We start from the raw sequence: 25,010 nt of genomic DNA, 5'->3' as shown, positions 1-25,010 counted from the left end.
ATGCCCATTCCATTCTAAACCTGCATTTTGAATCTTCTGAATTTGGGGGTGAAGGATGGGGGGAATTCTTTTGGCTTAACATTTTCTGTTCTTCACTATCAGAAATATATATATATTCCAAGCTGAAGCATTCTAGAGTTCCAAAGTAGGTGTAATAAAATCTTTCTAACCTTAACAAAAACTGAATTCATCATTCTCACGTACTTCGGGCCTGATCTTGAGAGGTGTTCAGCACCTTTAATTCTAAGCATAATCAGGATCAGGCCATGAGGTTGGTTTTTCTGTTTTTTTATTTTTTCTTCAAAAAAATTAGTGCATTGTGAGTTTTGGGGAGGGAAATTAAATGAAAAATAAAGGCCAAAATTTTCCAGCCTCTGTGCCTAACGACAGGCTGCTAAATCCATATTTAGTCCCTGATCCAAAATCCATCAAGGTCAGTGAAAAGACTACCATTGACTTTAATGGGCTTTAGCTGGAGCTGAAATAGAAGTGGTAGAAGACACTCTAGTTCAGCTGCTGCTGACACAGGAGGGACAGGGGTTTTTCTTAAAGGAACACGACCACCCCTGCTAGGAATACTATGTACTTAGTTGAATGAGTGTTACCTACTGACTAGAGCAGGCAATTGGATGTCACATCTCTTGGGATAGTCTCGCTTTGCCATTGACTAGCAGTCTAGCCTTCAGAATATCACTTTTTAGTACAGCTGAGTGGGGAATGTGAGAATTTTTGAGTTTGAAAGGGACCTTTCAACAATTTCAGAATAGGGAAACTGCCTGTAACAGGGTGGCTTGCCCCTTAAGGGCTAGAGGACTGTGGTCAGCCAACACTAGTTACTGAGTAGACAGACCTAAGCAAGAATCATCTGGCCCCTGTGAAGAGTAGTAGGAAGATGCCAGGCTGCAAGCCCTGCAGAAAGAAAGAGTTCTCAGGGAGACAGAGGCTGCCGGGAGCAAGTAGACTCCTACTGAGAAACCTGGCAAGTGGGAGTGAGAATGCTGGGAGAGCAGAAAGGCAGAGCCTCAGGGAGGAGAGACTGTGTGCGGTAGGAGAGACTTTATTTTTGGAGTTTATTTTAAGGGTCATTGTGGTTAGACACAAGCCTAGGTGTTTGAAAAATGGGTCTAATATTTACCTGCCTCACAGGGTATCATGAGGCTTAATTAGTATCTGGAAAGTTCCATGAAATTTGCCTTAGAGAAGTGTCCTGGGGATATGTTGGACCTTTAGCCCAGGGAAGTCGAGGCTCATGCTTTACATCTAGAAGTCCCAAGTTCCACCTCTCACAGACAAACCTGACCACGGTGTCCAAGACCGGCGCCAGGGCTTCTGGCGCCCTTGGCACAGGGCCATTTTGCCGCCCCGCGTGCGGGTCTTGCGTTTTTGGTGGAGCTGCCGCAGGCATTCCCGCGGAGGGTCCGCTGGTCCGCAGCTCTGTGGAGCTGTCGCAGGGACATGCCTGCGGCAGCTCCACCCAAGCCGCGGGACCAGCGGACCGTCCGCAGAAATGCCTGCGGCAGGTCCACCGGAGCTGCGAGACCAGCAGGCCCTCCGCAGGCACTACTGTGGCAGCTCCACCGGGCTGCCTGCTGCCCCCCCGGCAAAAGGCCGCCCCCACCCCCTCATAATGCTGGCGCCCTATCGCCTAAATGAAAGCACTGGCCCTGATGATGTCTCTTCATTGTTATTTGTCTTGCTGTTTATCATCTAATAATAGTGTGTGGTGCCGTAAGGGATTAGGTCAGGCCAATAGTATTATTCTATTCTATACTATATAGGTTTTTATACCATGCTCATCCCCGTAGTGCCTGAGTGACTTCCCATAGTGCAATGTGAATACATATCTGTCATGTGTTTTTTGTACTTGAATCGCTCCCCAGAAGGAGAAGCGTGTGGAGTGAAGTGCCTTGTTTCGGTAGCATGTGTGTGTTGTTTTGTTGTTGTTTTTGTAGTTAAACAGGCCTGTTGATATGTGTTTCTGGAAGCAAAGGCAAGGTCAAAGAAATGTGCCTTGCACTTGGAGCAGAAAGTGGTGCAGGTTAGGGTTATTAACAGTGTCCATGATGCTAATAATTACCTGCTTTGGATAATTATCATAATATATTTTTCTCCTCCGGGTGTTACTGCTTATTTTCTATGTAGTAAAACAAACTTTCTATTCCCTAGCCACCTTCCTTCTTGGCTACTTTGTGTTGCTATCCACACTGGAAGAGGAATCATTCGTGTGTAACATGATTTGAGGTCAAAGCTATGTGTGAAAACCCCTAATGTCAGAGAGACCCTAGTGTAAAACATACACCCAGCCTCACAGATCCTCGATCAGACCACTTTACACATCCCACAGTGCCTGGAAGATCTAAATTAGAGCAGACACTAATAAAATGCATATTACTTGATTTGTGCTGGAAAAGTCCCAGCCCAGCTTGCAGCATCTGACAGCTTCCAGCAGAGTTTTACACAGAGAAAAAAAAAAAAAAAAAAAAAGAATATACCTGCGTGCAGTGGAGGGTGCGCTGAATGGTTGCACCAATAAAACCAGAGCTTCTGTTGGACATCAGGACTTCTTCCCTCTACAGATTAATGGGGAGCGATGGCTGAACCAGCTCTGTGGACATAAATCACTGGAAGGAGCAGCGAGAAATGAGTACAAGGCTTTTCTTTCTATTTAGTAATTTATCAAGGGAAGTGGCACATTAATAAACAGATCTCCCTTGAGGTGTGGGAGTAACAGAGATAAATATGACTGTCAGATGTGGCCTGCTTCCTTCTGTTACAGGAATAGAAGACGGGGGGAATACAAATGCAGAAAACAGTGTCTATATCTGGATAGACAGAATTTGTAGTAGAGTAGCACCTAGAGGCCCCAACTCAGAGTAGAGCCCGATTGTGCTAGGTGGTGTACAAACATATAATACCAGACAATCCTTACCCCAAAATACTCACAGTCTAAACAAACAAGGCAAACTATATGAGAGGAAACAGAGGCATTGAATGACTTGCCGGTGGTCACACAGCAGCTTACTGGCAGAGCTGGGAGTAGGAGTCTCAGGCCAATGCCCCAGCCATTTGACTATGCTGCCCCCAGTTTCTACATGGGTGGAACTAACTGTGGATCTAAACAACCCCAAACTGTAGGAATGTTCGTCTGGATCCAGATCAGAACCACGAGGCTGGGGCCTATCTCAAACCCAGAATGTTAACATAAGCTATTTTAAATTTTATTCTGTGTTAGAGAGAGGCCCCAGCCTCGTGGTTCTGATCTGAATCCAGATTGGAACATTCCTAAAGTCTGGGGTTGTTTGGATGCAGGATGTCTGTTCAGGCCTGAGTTTTAAGGGCCATCTGCAATGTTTGAGGTCCATATCCAAATCTGACAATTTTTGCTTCTGACTTTTTGGTTCTAGACAATCTCTGCTTGTGTAGTTCATTTTTTACCTTCTCATCAGATCAGGAATAGCAGCACCATGGTAGACTTTACTGGTCAAATGGGTTAACACAAATCCTGCAGTGTTTTTATTACTATTAACAGACTTGCCTTTTTTTCAGGAAATGTTTGCATCCATAATGTATTTGCATCCTTAAATCTGCCTGTCCATCTCCAACTTGCCACTTAGATGGCACTAAGTCTGGCAAGAATAAGCCTCAGTGTGGCCAATCCCAATCATTCAAAAATCAGGAGTCAGGCTTCCCCAAAATCTTGTCGCTCATGAGGTTTGTTTGAAATAACATTTTGAGTTCTTTATATTTGACTTCTCGCTTTTGAGACTTTAGGTTGCATTTGGGTCACATTAAGCTTTTCTTTACAACCATAAGGGCTAGACACTTAACTTTTGTAAGAACAAAAAGGAAAGCCATGATTCTCACCTAATCACGTATCTCCAGGAGCAGAAGTTCTAAGAAAAACTCCAAAGATGGTGAAACTTGCAGTAATATCACAGAAGCTGGCAACACTGGGTTGCATTAACGTTAGCCACAATTAAGTGGCAGTTCCACCTTGTGATTGGGGAGTTGCCATGAAATGGAACTGCAGAAAGGAGTGGTCAGAATCAATCCAAATGCTTCCTATACAGCCAAGAGCTAGTAGTAAGGGTGGTCTAATGGATTGAACTCTAGCTTGAGCTTTAAGAGACCTGGGTTCTATTCCTACCTCTATTATAGATTGACTGTGTGACCTTAGGAAAGTCACTTAATCTATCTGTTCTTCAGTTCCCCATCTGCCAAATGAGGATTGCGGTAGAGCTTCCCTGTCACAGAGGGTTGTTGTAAGCCTAGAATTCATTTATCCTGAGGTGTGATGTATATGAGTGCGCCAATACAAAACAATTGGGGGCACTAAGTGAAGTGAAATCCTACTACACCTCGCAGCTGTAAAGATCTAAGACACACCAAGGAAGCTGCAAGGCACATTGGCTACATTGCTGCTCTGTCCCTCACTTTTGTTATATCCCATTTCACCACCACTCACCTATGTGTTGTCTGCAAGGCTGGGATCTTGTCCTCATATTTGTCTGTAACGTGCCTAATGTACAATTGGCATTACATAAATAGTAACTGGTCCCCATTGATGCTCTAGCCCCAAGGAGAGGCAGGTATGGAAAAACAAGAGCCCTTACCATCTGCCTATCTATTTTAGACACTATAACTGTGGTGATGGGGGCCATATAAGTTCCTGAGTGCCTCACAGTCTTTAATGTATTTATCCTCATCAGGCCCCTGCAAGGTAGGGGCTCAGCAGAGACAGCTGCTGGAAAAGAAAGAATTGGTAGCTGCACTCACACCTGCTGAGGAAAGGGGCTTGAAATGCAGGTGCTGAATGCTGATTGGGTTTGTCACATGGGCTATTAGCAGGCTAGCAGGAGCCTAGCAGGTCCTCATTTTGGATTACACGGCAGTAGCATCTTCTAAATATAAAAGCCTAGAAAAATAGGTGACCTACCACAGTATATATGCTGCTCCCACCACTTTCGATGTGACCAACAGTTCCAGATGTAGATAGGCCTCAGTCAAACATTTGGATCTGATCCTCTAATATTTTGCAAAGCTCAGCCCCAAATTCTGCCCTGACTACAACCTGTGCAACCCCATTGATTTACGGTGTAAATTTGCCCATTGAAGTCACATGTTCCAATCACTAACGCACCTAAGTGCTGGGAGAGTCCAAATTAATCCAGTATTATCCAGCTCTCCACTTATTTCAGACTCCTACAACCAAAATCAGGTAAGGTGGAAATGACTTCATGCCTGATTGACTGACACGGTCCAGGTCCTGGCAGGTCCCCTCTGAGGGTAAGAGCCTGCACTTTGTGCTTGAACTGTCAGATAGGTTTTCTTAAAACTCTTAATTTACTTTCTAGGCTCCTGGAGTCTCACTTCTTTCATTAAGTGGATGCTCTGCATTGTCCAATGCTCATTTCATTTCCTTCCCTCCCCTAGACAAATGCACATACACAATTTCTAAGATTCTCCTTCCACTCGGATGTGGTGCTATTCCAGTCCACTTCTCTTACCGCTAAGTCATTGAAAATCACCGTGTTCAGAGTAATCTTCAGAGACTTTGTCCTTTTTAATTTTAAGTTAATTTAGTGCTGTTGCAAGGTGTTGATTGACAGTCCCAGAGACTGAAGCTCTTTTTTGTCCTCCAAGGACTGAAAGCAAGGCCAGCAGCTTCCCAACATTCACCCCTAAGCTTGGAGAGGATCTAGGGATCAGTGCAGTCTCCATCCCCATGCTGTATTTCTATCACTCTTGGTTCTTACACCTTGCCCATCACCCAGGTATCTAGAAGTGTATTCACATGAACACAAGAAGCTCTCTACGTCTCTCCCCCTTTTCTCATTCAGTAGAGCCCCTCTTCTGAGAATGCCAACAAGGGTGCCAATCGTTGCCTCGTTTGATGGTGTTTTTTGGTAAGAGAGATGCCTGTCTGCTAAGAATCAGGCCTCCAGCCCATTTAACATAGGTCCCCAAACCATCATCATATGGGAACGTTTTTTAACTCATGCTCATCTCATCTGGATCTGAACTAGTGACTGGAGCTGGTTAGAAATTTCAAAATGTTGTTGAAAAATGGAGGGGTGAAATCATGATTGTCCCGTACCCCATATTCAAGCCAGTTCTACTAGGGATGAGATGCACAAGGCATCATGTCCCTTTATTATCCCTATGAGCCAAGCAGCCCCTTCTATTGTAAAATCTGAGGCGTATAATTTTGGAGGTGCCAATAATAAGTAGTTCCATAGTTATCACTTCGTGCAGCAGGGACCTTAAAGCAGGGATTGAAAACCACTCAGTTTGGAAAGAAGAATGCCACGTCTCCCTGCAACCTTACAGCATCCATCTGTGAGTAAAGAATGAAGGAATAAATACATCTGTTAATTATTTTTAGGTAAAAGTAATTAAAAATGGGCCCTTTGGAATCTCGTGTTTATCCAGGCTCCTCTAGTGAATAAACACCGTGTTACTCACCCTGCAGACTTTTCATTTAGTGCAAACTCTAGCAATCGGCATTTCATCTGCTTTTTAGGAAATCAAAATGAATAAAAGTGTTACTGTTATTGATATCTTATTTCTTTGTATTGTGAATTGTATAGCACCTCGGAACCCTGTTATGGACCAGGTCCCCACTGAGCTAGGTGCTATACAAACACACAGCACGAAGACTGTCCCTGCCCCAAATTAGACAGCAGATCCTGCAGTCATTGCTAATGCAACAAGGGCCTCACCCAAAGTCCATGCAAGTCAATGGAAAGACTCGCATTGATTTAAATGGACTTTGAGTCAGACCCCAGAAGCCCCTTACACAGAGCATGTGCATGATTGGGCCCTATTTTTTTAAGAAAGTGGTAGGGAGACACTTCTCTCGCTTGCACTGAAGAAGCCACTGAAGTTGTGTCTGTGCAGAAGTGGTGCAAATGAGAAAGTGATAATCCACACTCAGGGCTTATTAGCCTGGTTCAGCAAACTACTCCATCAACCTCGATGGGATTATTCACATGCTTAAAGTTAATCACATGCTTGTATTCCTTGTTGAATCTGGGCCTCAAGAAGAGCCTGTGTGGTGGAATCAGACCTCCTGAGAGCTGGAAAATCAGGCAAAATCAAAGGCTGCATCTGAGTTCAGCAACCTCAGTCAAGAATCCCTGTTATAATTATTCACCTGAGTCCTGCTTCTTCTCTTCCACAGGAATCACTGTCATGGCAACAAAAAGAATTTTTCTGTAGTGTATGTGAGTCACAGAGAATGTGTGTATGTGTTTGTGTGTACACAACTCTTCCATGTGTTCCCAGGTCAAATCCCATTCCCAATGCTAAAATAAACGTTACATGGCAAGGTCCTGCGCTGCTAACTGCTTTGATTTATTCTTCCTATAAAAACTGAAACAAGTAACGCCTGCTTTTGTCTAACTAGGCACACTTTTTTTTCTTTCCTACAGTGTCAAGATTTTCAAGCCCAAGGGTTACTCCAAGATTAAGCAGAAAGCGAGCCCTCTCCATATCCCCACTGTCTGATGCCAGCATTGATCTTCAGACAATGATCAGGACCTCCCCTAACTCCCTGGTGGCTTATATTAATAACTCCAGAAGTAGTTCTGCTGCTAGTGGCTCCTATGGCCATTTATCTGCAGGGGCAATAAGGTAAAGCAGTTCAAGCAGCTCCATTTAGACTTTTGTTTCTTTGATCTTATGCCTATATAATTATTCCATTGTCAGAATTAAAGCTGTAGAAAAGGAACCTTTTAAGGTTTGGCCATCTAGTATTGCATGGAATCTTGTTCCAAAAATGTATATTGGGTCTGTGTTGTATATTGAAATGAAACCTCTCTTTGATTTCATGCATGTGCATATAATCTGCATTTAGCCTGTTTCTTCTGCAATGGTGCATATGATGGTACTGTAGAGTGTATATATTTTTCTGGGAGGGAATATTAGTTGCCAGATTTTTATTGATAATAATATGTTCATACCTCTTTGCAAGCAGAAGAAGGGCTAAATTCATCTGTTAAAATGTTTGCTATGAATGGTTTGACTGGCCTAATTAGGAAATCTCACATCTTAGTACCTCAAAGTATCCCCAAATGTATTGGCCACAATTTTAAAAAAATAATTTCTGTGTGGATTTAGGAGCCTAACTTTAAACACTGATTTTTAAAAATCTAGGCTCTTGAGTAAAATTCTGTTCCATCCTTAATTAGAAAACACTCACCTTAAAGGAACCAGTGTTGTCAGCTCCTTGAGTGGTTGCTTAAGGCAGGTTTCACACGGTGGTATTATTATTTTTACCACTGAGAAGTTAGGTCTGTTTTTTTTCCCTATTGATAATGTCATTCTAGACACCTAAAAAGAAATGCAAGAGTTCATAGAAGCCATGCAAGCCTCAAAAATGATTGATCTTATTGTTAGTAAAAAGTTAGACATTTAATTGAAAACTTGCTTTGTCAGGTAACATTTTTTGAAGTACTTATAATTCTAGCTTTAGGAAACCTCAAGATTTGAACTACTCATCACACTTATCATCCCACTGTTCCCATGAGTTCTCCCCGTCTATTGTATCCACTTCAAGTCTCTTGTCTTATACTTAAACTGTAAACTGTTTGAGCCAGAAACTATCTTTTCGTTATATCTGTGTACGTTGCTTAGCACAGCGGGGTCCCGATCCTTGACTAGTGGCCTCTAGGCATTACCACAATAATAATAATAAATTTAGAACCATTTAATATGTATTTTACAACCCATATGTTAAATCTTAAGAATTTTAAGTGTGTGTCATACATAGAAAACAGTTTAACAGCTAATAAATTGTGTACAGATTGACTTTTTTTATTTTTAACCACTTAAAATTTCATCAGTGGCAGCAGTGACGCAATTTAATGCATCTCACCACAGAGGGATGGTCATATGTTATAAAGTGAGTTTTCTGATGGTTCTGTTATATAGAATAGTTGCTCTACAGTAACCTGTCATCAGCTCTTATTATGTCATTAACCATTAACATTTATTTAGCCAGAAGGGCTTTTTAACAGGGTAGTGACTTTGGCCTTTTCTTTTTGGTCATGTTGTCATTAACTGGTTTAGAATAGAAGCAGCCGTAATTGCCTAGTCAAGTTTATTATTTAAAATAAAAACATGAACATACTGCTAATTAAGGCCCAGTCCTGCAAGCACTTATGCCTGTGGGTAATTTTGCTTGTGAGTAAAGTTACATGTATATAAATGTTCATTAAATCAGCCCCTAAAGTGCCAGATTGACAGCAGCGGAATTAGAAGTTGGCAGTTCTAAGAGGGTAGTTTTTATGGCGTATCTACTACATTCTGGTCTGAAACCACACTGGCAACCAAATAACCATTAGATGGGAATGATTTCTGGCTATGAGTGATCTAAATTGGGGTTGAACTAGTGACCTGTGGGAGAAGGGTTACATATTTTAGTAGTCCCATGAGCCATCATCCAGCTCATTTGAATGCAGGGTAAATTTCGTATTTTTTAAATATGTGAAATTGATTGTTAAATGTTCCCTCTTCAATTTGTGCCTGAGAGCCAGATGACTTCACTTCTGTATTAAGAGTAGCATAGTCACAAGCTTGGGAAGTTGCAAAAGAGGTCTACCTGGAAAAACCTTGCACAGTTGCAAGGCAAGATGTGTGGGTTTTCCCCCCATTGTAATCCACACTTTTCAAACACCTTACATAAAGAAATCTCTAGCAGTATTATGTGTGAATAGAAGGGGTCCATAAATATGCCAAAGTACAGATGAGACCAATAATATCTGTGTCAAAAATATTCCATAGTGTGTATCATGGAAGATTAAAGAAAATCTAGTTTCCCTATTTTATCCTCTTTCCCATAATTAGCAGGAAGTTCTACCCTTACTCCAATCACTAGCCACGGTTTTAATTCATTTTTTAAAATAACTTCTCCTTGTAATTTTCCCTCCTGTATTTGTATATATATTGCAGTCCAGCATTCAGCTTCCCCCATCCCATCAACCCAGTGACTTACCAGCAGATCCTGAGTCAGCAGAGAGGCTTGAGCTCAGCATTTGGACATACGCCACCTTTGATCCAGCCATCCCCCACGTTCCCTCCACGACAACACATGGCTGTTATCTCTGTCAACCCAGCTCCCGCTCAGATCACTAATAACAACAGCTGCATCTCTGACTCTAATCAGGTAGGAGCCAGCTCAGGTAATGTGATGTGTTTAATACAGCCAAGCAGTGAAATTTAGCTGCTTTTGAAAAAGCGTATCCATTAGAGCTGATGAAATAAGGCCTAATTTTCAGAGGTTCTGAGCATCTGCAGCTCTTGCTGACTTTAATTAGAGTTGTGGGTGGTCAGCACATCTGAATATCTGAGCAAAAATTAAATGCATTCAGAATTTTTCTTGGTTTAAGTTATCAGGCCATTCCTAAATTCTGCTCATGTATCCAGTGTTCATCGGTGCAAGCGGTAGGTGTCCCACCCAGGGTATCAAGCAGTCTCATCATTCTATAAATGTGGTCTTGGGGGGAGTAAAGACTCATGGATGGGTTACAGCAAGTAGACCACTTGGGGGAAACTTACCCCCAAAACTCCCATTGATTTCAGTAGGGACAGGATTTCACCCATAATGCGCATTATGACTCTGTTATTCATGTGATTGGTCATGTTATATTTCAGGGGTCTCAAACATGCAGCCCACAGAGTTATTTCCTGCGACCCACCATAGGTGCTGACTCGACAGGCAGCCAAGGGCCCCAAACCCGCCCTCTCCCCCGACCCCGAGTGTGCCACATTCCTACTCTTCCGCCTACAGCCCAGCGCTTCCCACCGCCAAACAGCTGTTTGGTGGCACTTAGGACTTTCCAGGAGGGAGCAGGAGAAGCGGGGACACGGCGCGCTCAGGGGAGGAGGCGGAGAAGAAGCAGGGCCGGGGCAGGAATTTGGGGAAGGGGTTGGAATAGGGGCAGAGCTGGGGCAGGGACTTTGGGGAAGGGGTTGGAATGGGGATGAGGAAGGGGTGGGAAGAGGCAGGGTGGGGCCTCGTGGAAGGGGTGGAGTAGGGGCGGGGCTGGGGGCGGAGGAGAGAGCTTTAACTGAAGTAATTCTAAAAGTAAATGCGTGTTTTATTGTTTGAGTGAGGTGCATTACCGAGTATTTATATTTATTAATATAATAAATATAAATAGCATACTATTGCAACCCTTCTGCCCCTCTGAGTTGGCAGCAACAAGGGCCAGGTTCAGTATCCAGGGGTTCCGTTTCAATAACACAAGGCATAACCGGCTCGAGCCCCCACCCAGTGACCTGGGACACTTACATACCATACCCCCCTGGGCGCCTCTAGGAGGCAATACTTCCCCTCTCGCAAGCACGGAGTCTGAGTGTAGCGAAATCTTTTTAATAAAGGAAGGAATCAATGCGGCATCCCATTGGAGAAACACCACAAACAGAGTTATAACACAAACCATAACCACCCCCCCAAGTACATTTGGCAATGTCCTTTTCCCCTTAGGGTCTTAAGTCCAATCACTCCAAAGTCCAACAACCCAAAAGTCTCTGGTCAATGCCACCCCAGAATTCAAGAGTCTATCTGTAGAGGTCCCTCCCCCCAGCCTGGGTGAAAGGGGCACCTTACGTGGTCCAGGGCCAACTGCCCTGCCTCTCCGTGGGTTCTGCTTCCGCCTTCTCCACGAACTGCTCCGCCTTACCAGCCGCTCCACTCTGCTCCTCCGGCCGTCCTCACAAACTGCTCCGCTCCACCAGCTGCCTCGTGAGCTGCTCCAGTTGTCCCAGCAAACTGCTCGGCTCCGCTCGCTCTGTGGGCTGCTCCACACGCCCCACAGCTACTCCGCTCTGCCAGCCGCTCCGCTCCACCAGCTGTCCTGTGGTCCGCTCCAGCCATCCCCATAAACTGCTCCACTCCGCCAGCTGCTCTGTTCCACAGTATAGCTTCAGGCTCCCCCACTAGTTAGCACAGTACTCAGTGCTCCCAGCTCAGTAATTTCAGCTCTTTTGTGATTTCAGCTCTTAGTGATCTCAGCACATAGTAGGGGAGCCCAGTGCTAGTGCACCATTAGCCCAAAGTGAGTTCAGCTCAGCAACCTGTATCTAGAGTCTTAAGGGAATAAAAAATCAACTCTGACATTCCACAGTGGAGAGAGGAGGGGGTGCAACTGGTGCTTCTAGCTCCACAAGGAGCCTGCACCACCAGGCACAAATACCTGTCCCCAACCTCTCTCCCTTCACAGGGTTTTGGAACCCATGTCCCTTGTCTAGCAAGTACCACCCAACTGAGGTTGAGTCATTTCTGTCACAAAGCACTCACAGCTCGGCAGTCTGGGATGGGTTAGGCGTGCCTATGCAAATATTTGAGATTTCGCATTCCAGACATTCTTTCCACACTTCCCATACTTCACCACCAGATGTCAGGGTACAGCTCATCCTGACTCTGCTTACACTATATTACTGTTCTTTTTTCTTTTTTTTTCCATTTTTGACTATACTTTTGTGTCGTTGTATGAAAAGGTTTCAGTGATGTGGCCCTCTGGCCAATGTACTAGTCCTCATCTAGCCCTCGTGGTGATTTGAGTTTGAGATCCCTGTTATATTTTCTACTCCCTGACTGGATGATGAAACTTTTCAACAGAAGAGTGACAAATAGCAAACAGCAAACATCAGATGTAACTACAAAGCATTTTTGTGACTGTGAAGCAGCCATATGCATATTTAGAAACAACATATTATGACCCTCTAAGGCCTTTATTCAGCAAAGCACTTAGGCATATGTATAAGTCTGTCCCTATTACCGAAACACTTAAGTTCTTAGGTTCCATTAAAGTTACAGGGACATAAGCATATGCTTAATAAGCACTTTGCTATATTGGAGTCTAAGAGCAGTGAATCAAATTCAAGTAGTTTTTTCCCCAATCTGCTTTTCCTTTATTTGACCTGCTCCTCTGCTAGTGTTGTAAATCATGCAGATGTTTTTAAAACCACCATATTCTTTCCCTCACCTTGTTTGCTAAGAGACAGAAAGCAAAGCATCTTAGAACTGGTGGTCACGTCAGATCCCAGTTTCCCTTTTGTGCTAAAGAAGGGGCTAGTTTTCATTTTAGAAATCCAGTCTAGAGGAATTTTTACCACCACCACCCCTCACAGACACTTTTTAAATGACATTGGGAAGACATCTATGAAATGGGCTCTTGGTCTGGGTGTAAATTGTATTGATTTTATTGTCCGTTTTACAAACTTGTGGGGCCCATTTTCATAATCAGCCATACGCAATGTATGCACAGGCACCAAACATACGTATACCTTGAGTACACACACCAGCTGAATATTAGTGAGTACGCATGGCATATTTTTAATAATTTTTGCTTCTTACTCTCAGTACTTGGAAGTTTAAACTACCATTTTGTCACTACCAAAAGACTTATTTCACTCCATTACATAACCATTTCAGTTTGTTCTTATATTTTATTGTTCTGGAGTAGACTGTCTGGATTGGTTGTTTATTCTAGAGTATGTCATGGGTGCTGGACTGCACACTCTGGTTTGTTATTGAAGGGTTATTTGACTGGTTTTGTTTTCTTCTGCTTTATTTCATTCCTAACAAGTTGAGTTCCAAAATAATGTAGGTGGTGGAAGTGGAGTCTCCATTTACATAAATACTGTACGGATCTTGAGTAATTAACAGCAATGTCATTACAGTTTTAATATTCTAATTTCGTTGCCTGCTGTTTATGTGTATGTCATGTGCTTTTTCTATTGTAGCCACACTTATTTTTTTCCGGCGCAGCCAAGTGTGTACACCCTCTCATGTACACACACAGTGTAAAGAAAACACCACATGAAAACAGAATATAGAAACTAATTGCTTTCTTACCATGTTTCGAGAAGTAAACCATGGCTTGTTCTTGGGGTGGCAGTGTGGGTGTTAATCAGCAGTTGGCTAAATTTGACAGGGTCTAGAGAGTTCTGAAACTGAAGCAGTGGCTGAGAGGGGAATGGCATCAGTAAATAGGCACAAGTGCTTTTCTCAGGCCTTCCCTCTTTCCTTTATTTTGTCTCTCTCTCTCTGTGCACACTCCAAATGGGTAAAATTCACCCAGCGTAGACAGCTAGTACTAGATCTGTGTCCTGGGCAGGTGGCCCCAATAACCAGCCTAGTTCTTTTTCCGTACCAGTTTGCCATAAACTGGTCATAATGTTATGAGGCTGTATTGTTTCTTCAAACCCTAATGCCACATCACCCCCAATTTTTCTTTCCTAGAACAAGCAGAGCAGTGAGTCAGCCGTGAGCAGTACAGTCAATCCAGTAATTCACAAGCGCAGCAAAGTCAAGACTGAAGTTGAGGGTATGCCACCAGCTTCCCCAGCCACACAGGTAACCCTCTTGGCACATACTGTCTTGTCAGCCTGATGCAGTGAGCTGATGGGTCTGCATTGTCTTTGGGAACAATATTCACTTCATGTTTCTCTGCAATTTGTAATGAGGCATCAAAACTTTGCAAGGCAACTGAGCTGATCTCAAATAAAGAAACCCAACAAGGTACAGGAGCAGGGTTTCTGTGATTGATTGAGGGAAACATTATATGGGTTGTGGGAGTTGGATTCCTGGTGCAATTGCCCAGAAAGAAAGAGAGAAGGATGGACTATTTCAGCCCTGGTAACTTATAAAAATTATGCTTGACCTTTCTACAGTGCAAAGCTACCAATATTGATGTCTCAAAGCAAACATAGATTATGAGGAAGTCTTGCATGTAGGTATAAAGCTCTCAGAAAGGGCTTCTTCTCTCCTGAGTATGGAATTGCTTATAGCATCATCACTGACACAACATTTGACACTGAGAAGGGCCCACAGACCTTTGTTTTCTTTTCAGAGCTCTGCTATTGCAAACTGTTTAATGTCTGACAATATCCATCTGACTGTCCTTTATCACACCTATAAACTATCAGGGGTGCTCTGGGCACTTCATTTTTATGAAATATTAGGCTGTGTTATTGTCAAACGAACAGAAGAGTTGACAAATTCCTCTTTCTGCACTGGTTCAGAAGCAGGTTTCAGCATGATGCATGGGGACAGCAACTTGTGCAGTCATCTAGGGGCTGGTAAAATTGATGAAGATAGCATATCAGGGAAAGATAAACATGCTGGAGTCAGCACGATTAGGGCAAAGAGGCATCTCTCTTGAGCTTTGAGTTTAGGAGTGCAACAACACACAACAGCAGAAAGCACACGACCTAAAAAACCAAACTGGCTGCCACCAAGGCTAATAAGGCTGCATATTTATTTCTTATAGTAAACGAAAAAGAGATCTGAAAGAAATTTCCTGCCTGTCCAAGCATATGTAACAGATAAGCCCTGGGAGAGACTACTGCACACTTACTGGCACCATCCTTCTTTAATTGCATACAGATTGTGAGAGGTGCATGCCCAATACCAGTGATCACATTTACAGAATCATGGGGAATACCAGTGCCATTGTGTACATGTATTTTTCTTATTATCTGACTCACAGTGTCTTGTGAATGAAGTAAGTCCCCAAAAAAGAGAGGGATTATGTAGAGTGATACAAGGAGATCTAGTTTGCAGTAATTGGATGAAATTAACAAAAGAAAAATGTAGCCTGGGTATTTGGAAGCAGTTCCTAATGAGGAGATCTGTGACTCAGGCTCCCAAGAGAAGTGCAGGCTCCATGGCTTGAAGCATTTAAAAACTGATTGAACAAAGTATTAGAAATACCCTGTAAGGGGCAATCTTGCCTTGGCAGAAGGAATAGACTTAGATGACTCCGTAGAAAAGAGACCTGTTTTTCAACAGGTCTGAGCACTCGCAACTAGAGCTCATCGAAGACTGGAAATTTCATCCCGAAGGAAATGCTGATATTTTGACAGTTGTTGTTAACCCAGTCCAAATCAAAAATTGAAAATTTTTTGCTGGAATGAAAAGTTCATAGATTCCAAGGCCAGAAGGGACCACTCTGATCATCTAGTCTGATCTGCTGTATAACCCAGACCACAGAGCTTCCCCCAAATAATTCCTAGAGCAGATCTTTTAGAAAAACATCCCATCTTGGTTTAAAAATTCAGTGACACCACCACAACCTATGGTTGTTCCAGTTATTAATTACTCTCATCGTTAAAAATGTGTGTCTTATTTCCAGTCAGAATTTGTCTATCTTCGACTTCTAGCCATTGGATCATGTTTTACCTTTCTCCACTAGACTGAAGAGCCCTCTGTTAACTATTTGTTCCCCATCTAGATACACACAGACTATAATCAAGTCACCGCTTAATCTTCTCTTTGTTAAGCTAAATAGATTGAGCTCAAGTCTATCACTATATGTTGATTTGGAAATGTTGCATTTTGTTTCAATTCAACATTTGCCAGCATCTACCTGAGCTGCTCTGGTGCCTCATTGGAGTTGTGGCTTGGGTGCCCCATGCCCTAACAACCCCACCATGGGCCAAGCTCCCCAGCTGGATATCTCCCATCATGCATGGCCCTCCCATAATGCACTCCCATAACGTCCTAAGTGGTTCAACCACAGGGAAAGCAACAGTGCAGTGTGGGAGACGTAGTCCAGTCAAGGAGCCCAGCTCATAGATGAGAATGGGGACACGAGACGCCCTGGCAGTTCAATCAGTCACAGATTAATGTCTGACTGACCCAAAATGAAATGTTTAGATTCAGTTGAACAAACTGAAGTATTTTGATTTGAGTCGACCCAACCTGAACCGAAATATTTCATTTCCATTTTCCTGATAGAAAATCAAAAAATTTCAGCAAAAACTGCATTTGTCAGAAACTGCATTTCTGACAAGGACTTGGGGGAGGGAGGACCACACACATTTAGACAGAAAGTTTCTGACCAGCTGTACCCACAACTCCACCTGAAGTTAGTGGGAGCTACAGGTATTCAGCACCTCTCAAAGTCCTAAGACTTTTCCATCTCTGATTTTGTATAGGCCTCTGATATATGTTTTAAAGATTCTACCTCCCCCTCAGAAATAGTTCTGTAACTTGCAGCAATTTTCTGTTATCAGAGCAGCCTTTTCCAAAGTCCAATCAAGGGCTAATTAGAACAAATCTCTCCATGCATGAGTTGTAAAAAATGTACATAAAAGTCACACCTGGCATGTGATATCATGACGGCTGCTTTAATAATAATACTTGAGCTTTTATGTAGCACTTCTCACTTTCCAAGCTCTGTACAAGCATTAACTAATTATCGCAACACTCCAGTGGGTCTTGAGAAAAGGTTTGAAAGAGGAGAGGGTGGTGGCCTGATGGTCCCTTCAAGCAGGGGAAGAAACTGCTATGGCAGCTTGGGAACAGTGGATAAAGAAAGGTTCAAAGATGGGCTTGTTGGTGGAGCACAGGGGATAGAGGCAATGTGATACTGGGTGAGAAGTGGCAGAGTCATGAGGAGCTTTAACAATGAGGACAAGAAGCTTGATGTTAATATAACAGTTTAAGGTTGCAGGATATCATCATCCCTTTTCAAATGAGTATGCATCGTCGGTCTCCAGTAAAATCATGCTTTTTCCTTAGGATTGTTCAGTGAATAGGGCACTAGAGTGGGAATCAGAAGACCGGAATTCTGTTCCCAACTCTGCCACGGAGCTGCTAGGTGATCTGTATCAAGTCACTTCATCTCTCTGCTCCTCTCCCACCTTTAGGGCTTGCCTACATGGGGAAATTTACAAGTATAATTTTATCACTGTAGTTATAGCATTATAACTCCACACATGACTACTCATTCTGGAATAACCGTAGTAGTATAATTATGCTGGTAAAATTCCCCATGTAGACTAGTCCTTAGTCTGTCTTGTCTACTTAGATAGTAAACTCTCCAAGGCAAAGATAGTCTCTATATTTGTACAGCACCTAACACAGTAGGCCCTGATCTGAGTTGGTGCCCCTAGTTGCTACTGTAATTCTAGTTATAACAATCTTCCAGGCCTTGTTCCATCATATTGGACTGATCTTCTTTCAGGCTGGGATTTCCAAAGTAGTGTGAGGGAGTTAGGCACCCAGCTCTCACTGAAATTCAGTGGGATATGTGCACCTAACTCCCTTAGGTCCAGTTGAAAATTCCAGCTTCCATGAATATTCCAGGCTTTTCTTTAAGATCTAAATGGGACAACTATTCAATTTGCCCTCCATTTAATCTTGCAACAGTGGGAGCTAGAGCTGTCTGTAATTACCAACCTCATCTGAGTAATATCCTTCTTTTAACCATTAGGAACGCCCCGTTTGTCATCTTAGCATATGCACAACCTGCCTCGAGTGGCACATGACCAGGACTTTGATCTGCTGGTTGGATCATTAGCTTCCCTGGCCCAGGGCAAGTACTGATGGGGAGCATGACATGAACACCGATCCATGCCCCTGTCCCAGTTCATGTCTGCATATGGCAGCAGTCTGTGGAAGACAGCTCTTTGTTGCCACGTTTGCTGGTTTGAATGCTGCTTTAGCTGGGTTTTAGCATGGCTGTTGAGTTAAACTACATATTAGAATCTGTATCCAGCAAACACTTATTATAATGCCCCAAACTCAAAAAGCCAGCAGTTGCCCTTACTAAGAGGCTTCACTATACACAAAATATTAGAACTAAAATAGTAAAATAGATTGTTTATTTCCAAATCTCAGTACTAAACAATTGTACATATGTAAGGCCTGGCAGTAAAAGGCACACTGCCCCCTATGGTGATCTCCTGCCCCATGTAAATCTATCGATGTGGGATCATAGCAATCTAATCCATTATTGAGTAAAATCCATTCCTGTGCAGAGGCCAATGCCCTGCTTGAAATGCCTTTTAAATTTTACCCTGTTATGAAACTCTGGTACCAAAGAGCCCACTATATTATAAGGCTGTTAATTTCCAGTGTATCCTAATGGGAAGCTTGCACCTGTAGCTTGGTGGGTTTGAGGCTCACACTTAACTCGCTCTGGTTGAATGCTCTAAGAATTATTTGGGGAACATTCTGTGGCCTGGGTGATACAGGAGGTCAGACTAGATGATCATGATGGTCCATTCTGGCCTTGGATTCTGTGAATTTATGAAATGCCAAAGGATGAGGATCTTTGTGGCAAGTTTCTGTTGCACTGTTTGTCCTGGTGAACATGGTTTGCTGATGTTAAGTGCTGCAAAGATAAGACCAGGTGAAAGCATGGTCTTGCCTGTCTGCCTCTCTTAGCATATATACACACATGCCCATACAGCCTGCTTCACTGAAGTCAATGGTACTGTAGTTTCCTGTAGCACAGTGGTTCACGAACTGTGGGTCGACCACAAAGTGGGTCACAACCCCATTTTAGTGGGGTTGCCAGGGCTGGCTTAGACTTGTTGGGGCCAAAGTCCAAGACCCACTGTGCAGGGCCGAAGCTAAAGCCCAAGGGCTTCAGCCCTAGGTGTTGGGGCTCAGGCTTTGGCCTCAGCCTACCCACCCGAGGCGCCAGAAGTCGGGCAGGCTGAAGCTTCGGCCCCCCTCCTGGGGTCGTGTAGCCCTTTCTGTTGTCGGAAGAGGGATGTGGTGCAATTTAGCTGAGAGCCTCGGCGTAGCATTATAGTCCCTGGTAAATAGTTGCTTCTGATTGTCACATTCCAATGAAAACAGACTGTGTACCACCACTCTGTGTTGTACTGGAAATGACTGGGATACATATGGCTGCTACAAGGCCTGCGTGCTAAATCATCATTACATCTTAATTATAATAATTTGCATTTACACAGTGCTGTAGATGTTCAAATCACTTTGCAAACTTTAACTATTCAGTCCATGTAATACTGCAGAAAGATAGGAAAATATTATTTCCCTCATTTTCAGATGGGTAGACTGAGGCACAGAGCAGTTTTAAGCAATTTGACAAGAAGTCAGGATTAGAACTTGGAAGGTTTCTAGCTGGAGGCTCAGTTGGTTACATCATGCTAGTGGACTAAACATGGAGCAGGAGCTAGAAGTTTCTGAGTTTTACTCTGACACTGACTGCATGTATGGGCTTGGTCAAGTTACTTAAACTCGCTGCCTCCATTTCCCCTTTGATAAAATTGGTATATGAATATTTTCCTACCTCACTGGAGTGTTTTGAGGATTAATTAGTTCGTGTCTGTAAAGTGCTCTAAGGATGTGAACCATTGCATAAATGCTAGGTAGCAGTAGTATTACCTATCATTATAGAGGAAGGACAGATGTGTGTGGATTAAAGAAGACTCAGCCAAATTTTTTGAATGGTTTAAAAAGATTCAGTGGCTCTTTTCCCCTTCCATTGTCTTATTTCATCCAGATAGAGCCAGGCAGCAAAAGAAACAAGCTAGTCACATGAGAGGAAGGTTGGTTCAGTGCTTAGGTTGCTCACCTGGGACTCAGAAGCCTTGAGTTCAATTCCTTACTCTTCTTTGAGACGTACTGTGGTGAATCTCTTAGTCTCTCTCTCTCTGCCTCAGTGTCCTCTCTGTAAATGTGGATCATTGTATTACCCTAGAGTAATTGTGGGTGTATAAATATGATGGACTCTGGAGTCTTTCCTCATGCTACATCTGATCGAGCTGGTGGGAATCCAGAGATGTGGGTGTTTACCTAAATCAGACCCCCAAACATTTTAAGATTAACCGGTCACTAGCGGTGATTTCCTTAAGCAGATCCATAACAACAAGACCCTTTTTAACTCAGTATTTCATGATCATCAAGAATGTTACATTGTTATAATGAGTTGTCCTTTCCTTTATGATCAACTAATACATGCCCTGTAATCTGTGAGGGACTAAGGAATTCAGATGAAACAAGCTCACTTTATCTAATACACTGTGTGTTACAGGAGCATCTGACAGACCTGAAAGAAGATCTGGATAAAGATGAATGTAAACAGGAACCTGACGTTATTTATGAGACAAATTGTCACTGGGAAGGGTGCATAAAGGAATATGACACTCAGGAGCAGCTTGTCCATGTGAGTAATGTTGGAAAGAAACCCTGGCAATAAATTTGGATTTCTGTGCATTTGTTGTCACTTTTCATCAGAAGATGCTTTACAGGAGGAGCTCACTCAGCGAGCCACTAACGGTGAAAATTAGAGGTACAGTGTGCAAACTGCAAGATCAGCTCACAATTCCTTGAAAAGTTTAGCTTAGATTATTTGATAGTCTTATGTTTCAGCTCCTGAGGGTGTAATTCTGGTTCCCCTTGCAAAGCCCAATAAAAGTCCTGTGTGTAGGGGATCTTATATGGCCGCTGGGGGGATGAATCTCCTCGTCTATAATGGGCAGTTGGGCACAAAGCACCTGCATAGCCCAACCACTGAACCCTGTGGGTAAGTCTATGCTGCATCTGGGAAGTGTGATTGCCAGTGCCTGTAGACAGACTGGGCTAGCTCTGTTCAAGCTACATGCTAAAAATAGCAGTGTGGGTGTTGCTGCATGGACAGCATCAGCTCAGATGAGCCACTGAGTCCAAGCCCACCCAGCCCCCTGCGTTCAGGCTTGAGTGACTAGCCCCAGCCATCGCCACTGCCACAATATCCACTCTGCTGCTCGGGGGCTCATCCCATGTTACGCAGGGGCTCTAAACTTCCCGATCATCCCCAGTGCAGTGGGAAATAAAACACTGCCATGTGTTGGCCCTTCTGCTGCCATGCAAGGAGCCATAGGCACCAACTCTGTGGGTGCTCCAGGGCTCAAGCACCCACAGAAGAAAATAGAAGGTGCTCAGCACCCACCAACCACTGTGGTTCTGACCCCCAGGCTGGCTGCCAATCAACTGTTCAGCACCCTTGGAGCTGACCACCAATCAGCAAGTGGCTGGCAGGAGGCGCTCAGAGGAGGGAGGGCAAAGAGGAGGGACCAGTGAGTGGGGGGGCCTCAGGGAAGGGGCCTGAGAGGAGTGAGTTGCGGATGGGTGGGGAGCCTCAGCAGAAGTGGCCAGAGCGGGAGCAGAGCCTCAGGACAGAGCGGGGGTGGAACACCCAAACCGAAAGTCAGCTTCTGTTCAAGGAGCCACCGGATTTGCGGCCTAAAATGTAGAGTTGTCTCATTTAAAAACCAAAACCAAAACGACGGATGATGGTGATGTTACCAATCCCAGAGCCATTCTTTGAAGGCTCCGCAAAGTGAGTCAGTTGTCTGATCTAAAAATATAACTAATTTCTGCATTACGGGAAACCTATTTTGTCTTTTGATTCACACCCCTCAGTTTCTCTCTGACACTAAGGGTTGACAAATCCCCAAAACAAGGAGTGACTATCAGCAAAATCAAGCAAGTTTTGCAATTAACCCTTCCACTGAAGCTTTAGCCACAATCTCCATTCCAATCTGTAACTTGAACCTGGCTCATTCTAAAGCCAGATCAGGTTCATTGAAAATTCACCATCCTCATCATCACTAGCCTGAGTTCTGAGTATGTAACAAAATCCTACGCTGAGCAAATTTCATTCAAAAGCCTCATTCAGCTCTGCTTTTCCTGTTCTATTGGCCTTTTTCTGGACTAACTGTCAATCTTTCAAGGGCCAGCTACATGCAACTAGCTTTTACAATGTGATTCACTGACTCGGGGTGAAGAAGACACAGCACAAGAATAGAGGGGGAAAGATGTTCGAAATTATAAAGGATTTGTTTCTTGAAAAGAGATTTTTCACAACCTCTCTCATTACTATTATTTATTAATTTATTGTTTCTTAGTTTATCCTGTTTATACAGAGAGAGTGCTCGGAGGCCACCACTCAGTGATGCGAGCCAGATTGCACTAGGCACTCTTACACACACATCATGAAAATACAATCCGAGCCCCAGAGAGCTTACGATTTAAGCTAAGGAGAGCAAATGCCAAATCATATATCAAAGACAAAATCCAGCTGGCTTTAACAGGGGCTAGAACAGGCACTTGAGGTCAGTCATTCAGTGTAGTTAGTGCTGAATATGTTTGGGTTGGAAATAATTTTGGGTGTAGAATGAGTCAGATGCAGTTGAGAAGTGGGCACGGAAGGTAGCTGTGCACAGGTAAGTCCCATTACTATCGTAATGCATCTCACAATCCTGCATCCCATCACTGCTCAGTAATCCATAATGGCTGCATGGAGGTGTGTGTCCACATTTGTCAAGCAGTATTTTTTTCTCCTAGTGATAGGAAAAGCCCTGTAGCTTATCCCAGAGCAAGACAGATCCCTGCAGTTCAGCATCATTTATTTCTAAATAAACCAAAAAGAAAAATATTGGAAAAAATATACAATAATTTCCTAATTTCAGAAGGTTTTAGAAACTGACACTACTTTGATGTAATTATTGCCAGCAGTTCAAGGAGCTGTGGATTTATGTTGCCCAAAATTCACACACAAATGAAATTGACATGTAGATGTATTGAGCCAACTTCCCAAAGGATGGCTTCCCACTGTGCACGGACATACATGCTTGCATGCACAGATGGAAGTACCTGGGCCCGTAAGGGCTAGTTAGCAACGTGCTTGTGTGAGCAGCATCTGTGTGGGGTGGCGCCAGAGTAACAGGTGTACACACGATTTTGCGGGCAACTCCATTGCTCCCTGCTTTGAATGTTTCAGTCATCAGCAGAGAGAAGCTGAAACTAACACTTCAAAGCTATGTTGGGCAGGAAGGGCAAGCTGACTAAAATCCCTTAATCCTGCCCTCCACAGTTTTAATTCCAGGTCAGATTTTCAGACCACCTGGGGGCTAGTGGCCTGTCTTTCAGATCTGGTCTGCAGATGGCCCAGTGCCTCTGGAGATCTCACCGGAAGAACTGATCTCACAGTACTTCTGCCACGTGGGCTGAAGTTCTAGGAAAATAATTTGCAAGAGTTTAGGGCCACAAAATCAGAATCTGAGACCTGATTAATCTTAAATTTCAGCTTCAAATCCTAGAGGAAACCTAAGCCAATTCTGAATGCTGCAGCCCCTGTGATTTTGGCTCATCCTCACCCCACTGTACAATATGCCCTTGAGCATGATCTGTCCATTGCCATGTCTACCATGCTGATCTCCATGGTGTCTTAGTGCCACAGAGACTGAGATTTTGGAAAAATGGTGTTTAAGGCCCTTCTACATCTTCAGAGGGCTAGTCACCCTCTATTCTGTATTATCCCATGTACAGCATGCTAATTTTTCAATGTGAGCAAGCTGCAGTGTTTTAGCCTATTGTTCTTTTAGTCCATAGTTTAACGTGCTCTGTGATTATTCTCAAGGTTGCTAAATTCTCATTCTGTCCAGGCAGCCATATCTTGCTGTGACTGAGTGGGCAAGTCACTCTGTTTTAATAAGCATTTGTTTCCCCATGCTGCTTCATCTCACAGACCATCAAATCCACTGATCTCAGTGGCAAGCAAAGGCAGGATCTGCATGCCTGACCTTGGAAGGGAGGGGAGATGGCTGAAAAACGCTGAATCTAAAAAACAAAAATCCAAGTGTTTTATTTTAGGACTTCCTGTTGATGTATTTTATTGAAGTCACAGGAGTGGGGGAGAGGGGAGGGGCCATGGTTTTGGCAGCTAGATTCCGTTCAGAGAGAAATAAGTCTCTCAGTCTATACATGTAACAATACAGCTGCAGAACTGTTCTCTGATTTGTTTTATTGTCTTCAGAAACTGATCTTCCCTGTCCTTGTAAAATATGAATCTAGACTTGCACCAGGTAAGAGCAAGGCTCCACTTTGCGGCCGAGTTTTCAGCACAGAGGTGAAGGCTTTTATGGAACTGAGTAATTAGCAGTAATTGGGGCTGTGGAGTTCTCCGTAGCACATACTTTACAGATGTTGTCATATCCTGCCAGCAGTTAAGCTTTTGACAGCAGGTGGATGTTTTAGAGCCGGCATCCGTTCTGGCACTGAGTCGTATTTTTTTTTGCCCTTTACCAGCACTATAAAAAGGGATCACAGCTGCATAATTTGGAGAGGGATTTGGAGCTGGAATGTTGGTTTGGACCATTCCAGAGACAAGAACCAACTGCTTCCAAAAACCAGAGGGTGATCAGGACCAACACTAAGCAGTGCTTTTATTTTTTGCACTTTCATAGACTTTAATTAG

At 43.5% G+C, this 25,010-nt stretch overlaps 1 protein-coding gene across 1 annotated transcript in view; it reads left to right on the top strand.

The window, feature by feature from the left end:
- Positions 1-25,010, top strand: part of GLI2 (GLI family zinc finger 2) — a 285,658-nt gene that overhangs the window by 239,030 nt on the left and 21,618 nt on the right. Inside the window, exons 6-9 of the mRNA XM_032795844.1 lie at positions 7,434-7,635; positions 9,955-10,168; positions 14,252-14,365; positions 20,805-20,936. Of these exons, the coding sequence (XP_032651735.1) occupies positions 7,434-7,635; positions 9,955-10,168; positions 14,252-14,365; positions 20,805-20,936 (662 nt within the window). The remainder of the gene's footprint in view (positions 1-7,433; positions 7,636-9,954; positions 10,169-14,251; positions 14,366-20,804; positions 20,937-25,010) is intronic.

This window comes from Chelonoidis abingdonii, chromosome 10 (assembly GCF_003597395.2).
Source record: "Chelonoidis abingdonii isolate Lonesome George chromosome 10, CheloAbing_2.0, whole genome shotgun sequence".
Lineage (NCBI taxonomy): Eukaryota > Metazoa > Chordata > Testudines > Testudinidae > Chelonoidis > Chelonoidis abingdonii.
This window is presented reverse-complemented; position numbering and strand designations above follow the sequence as displayed.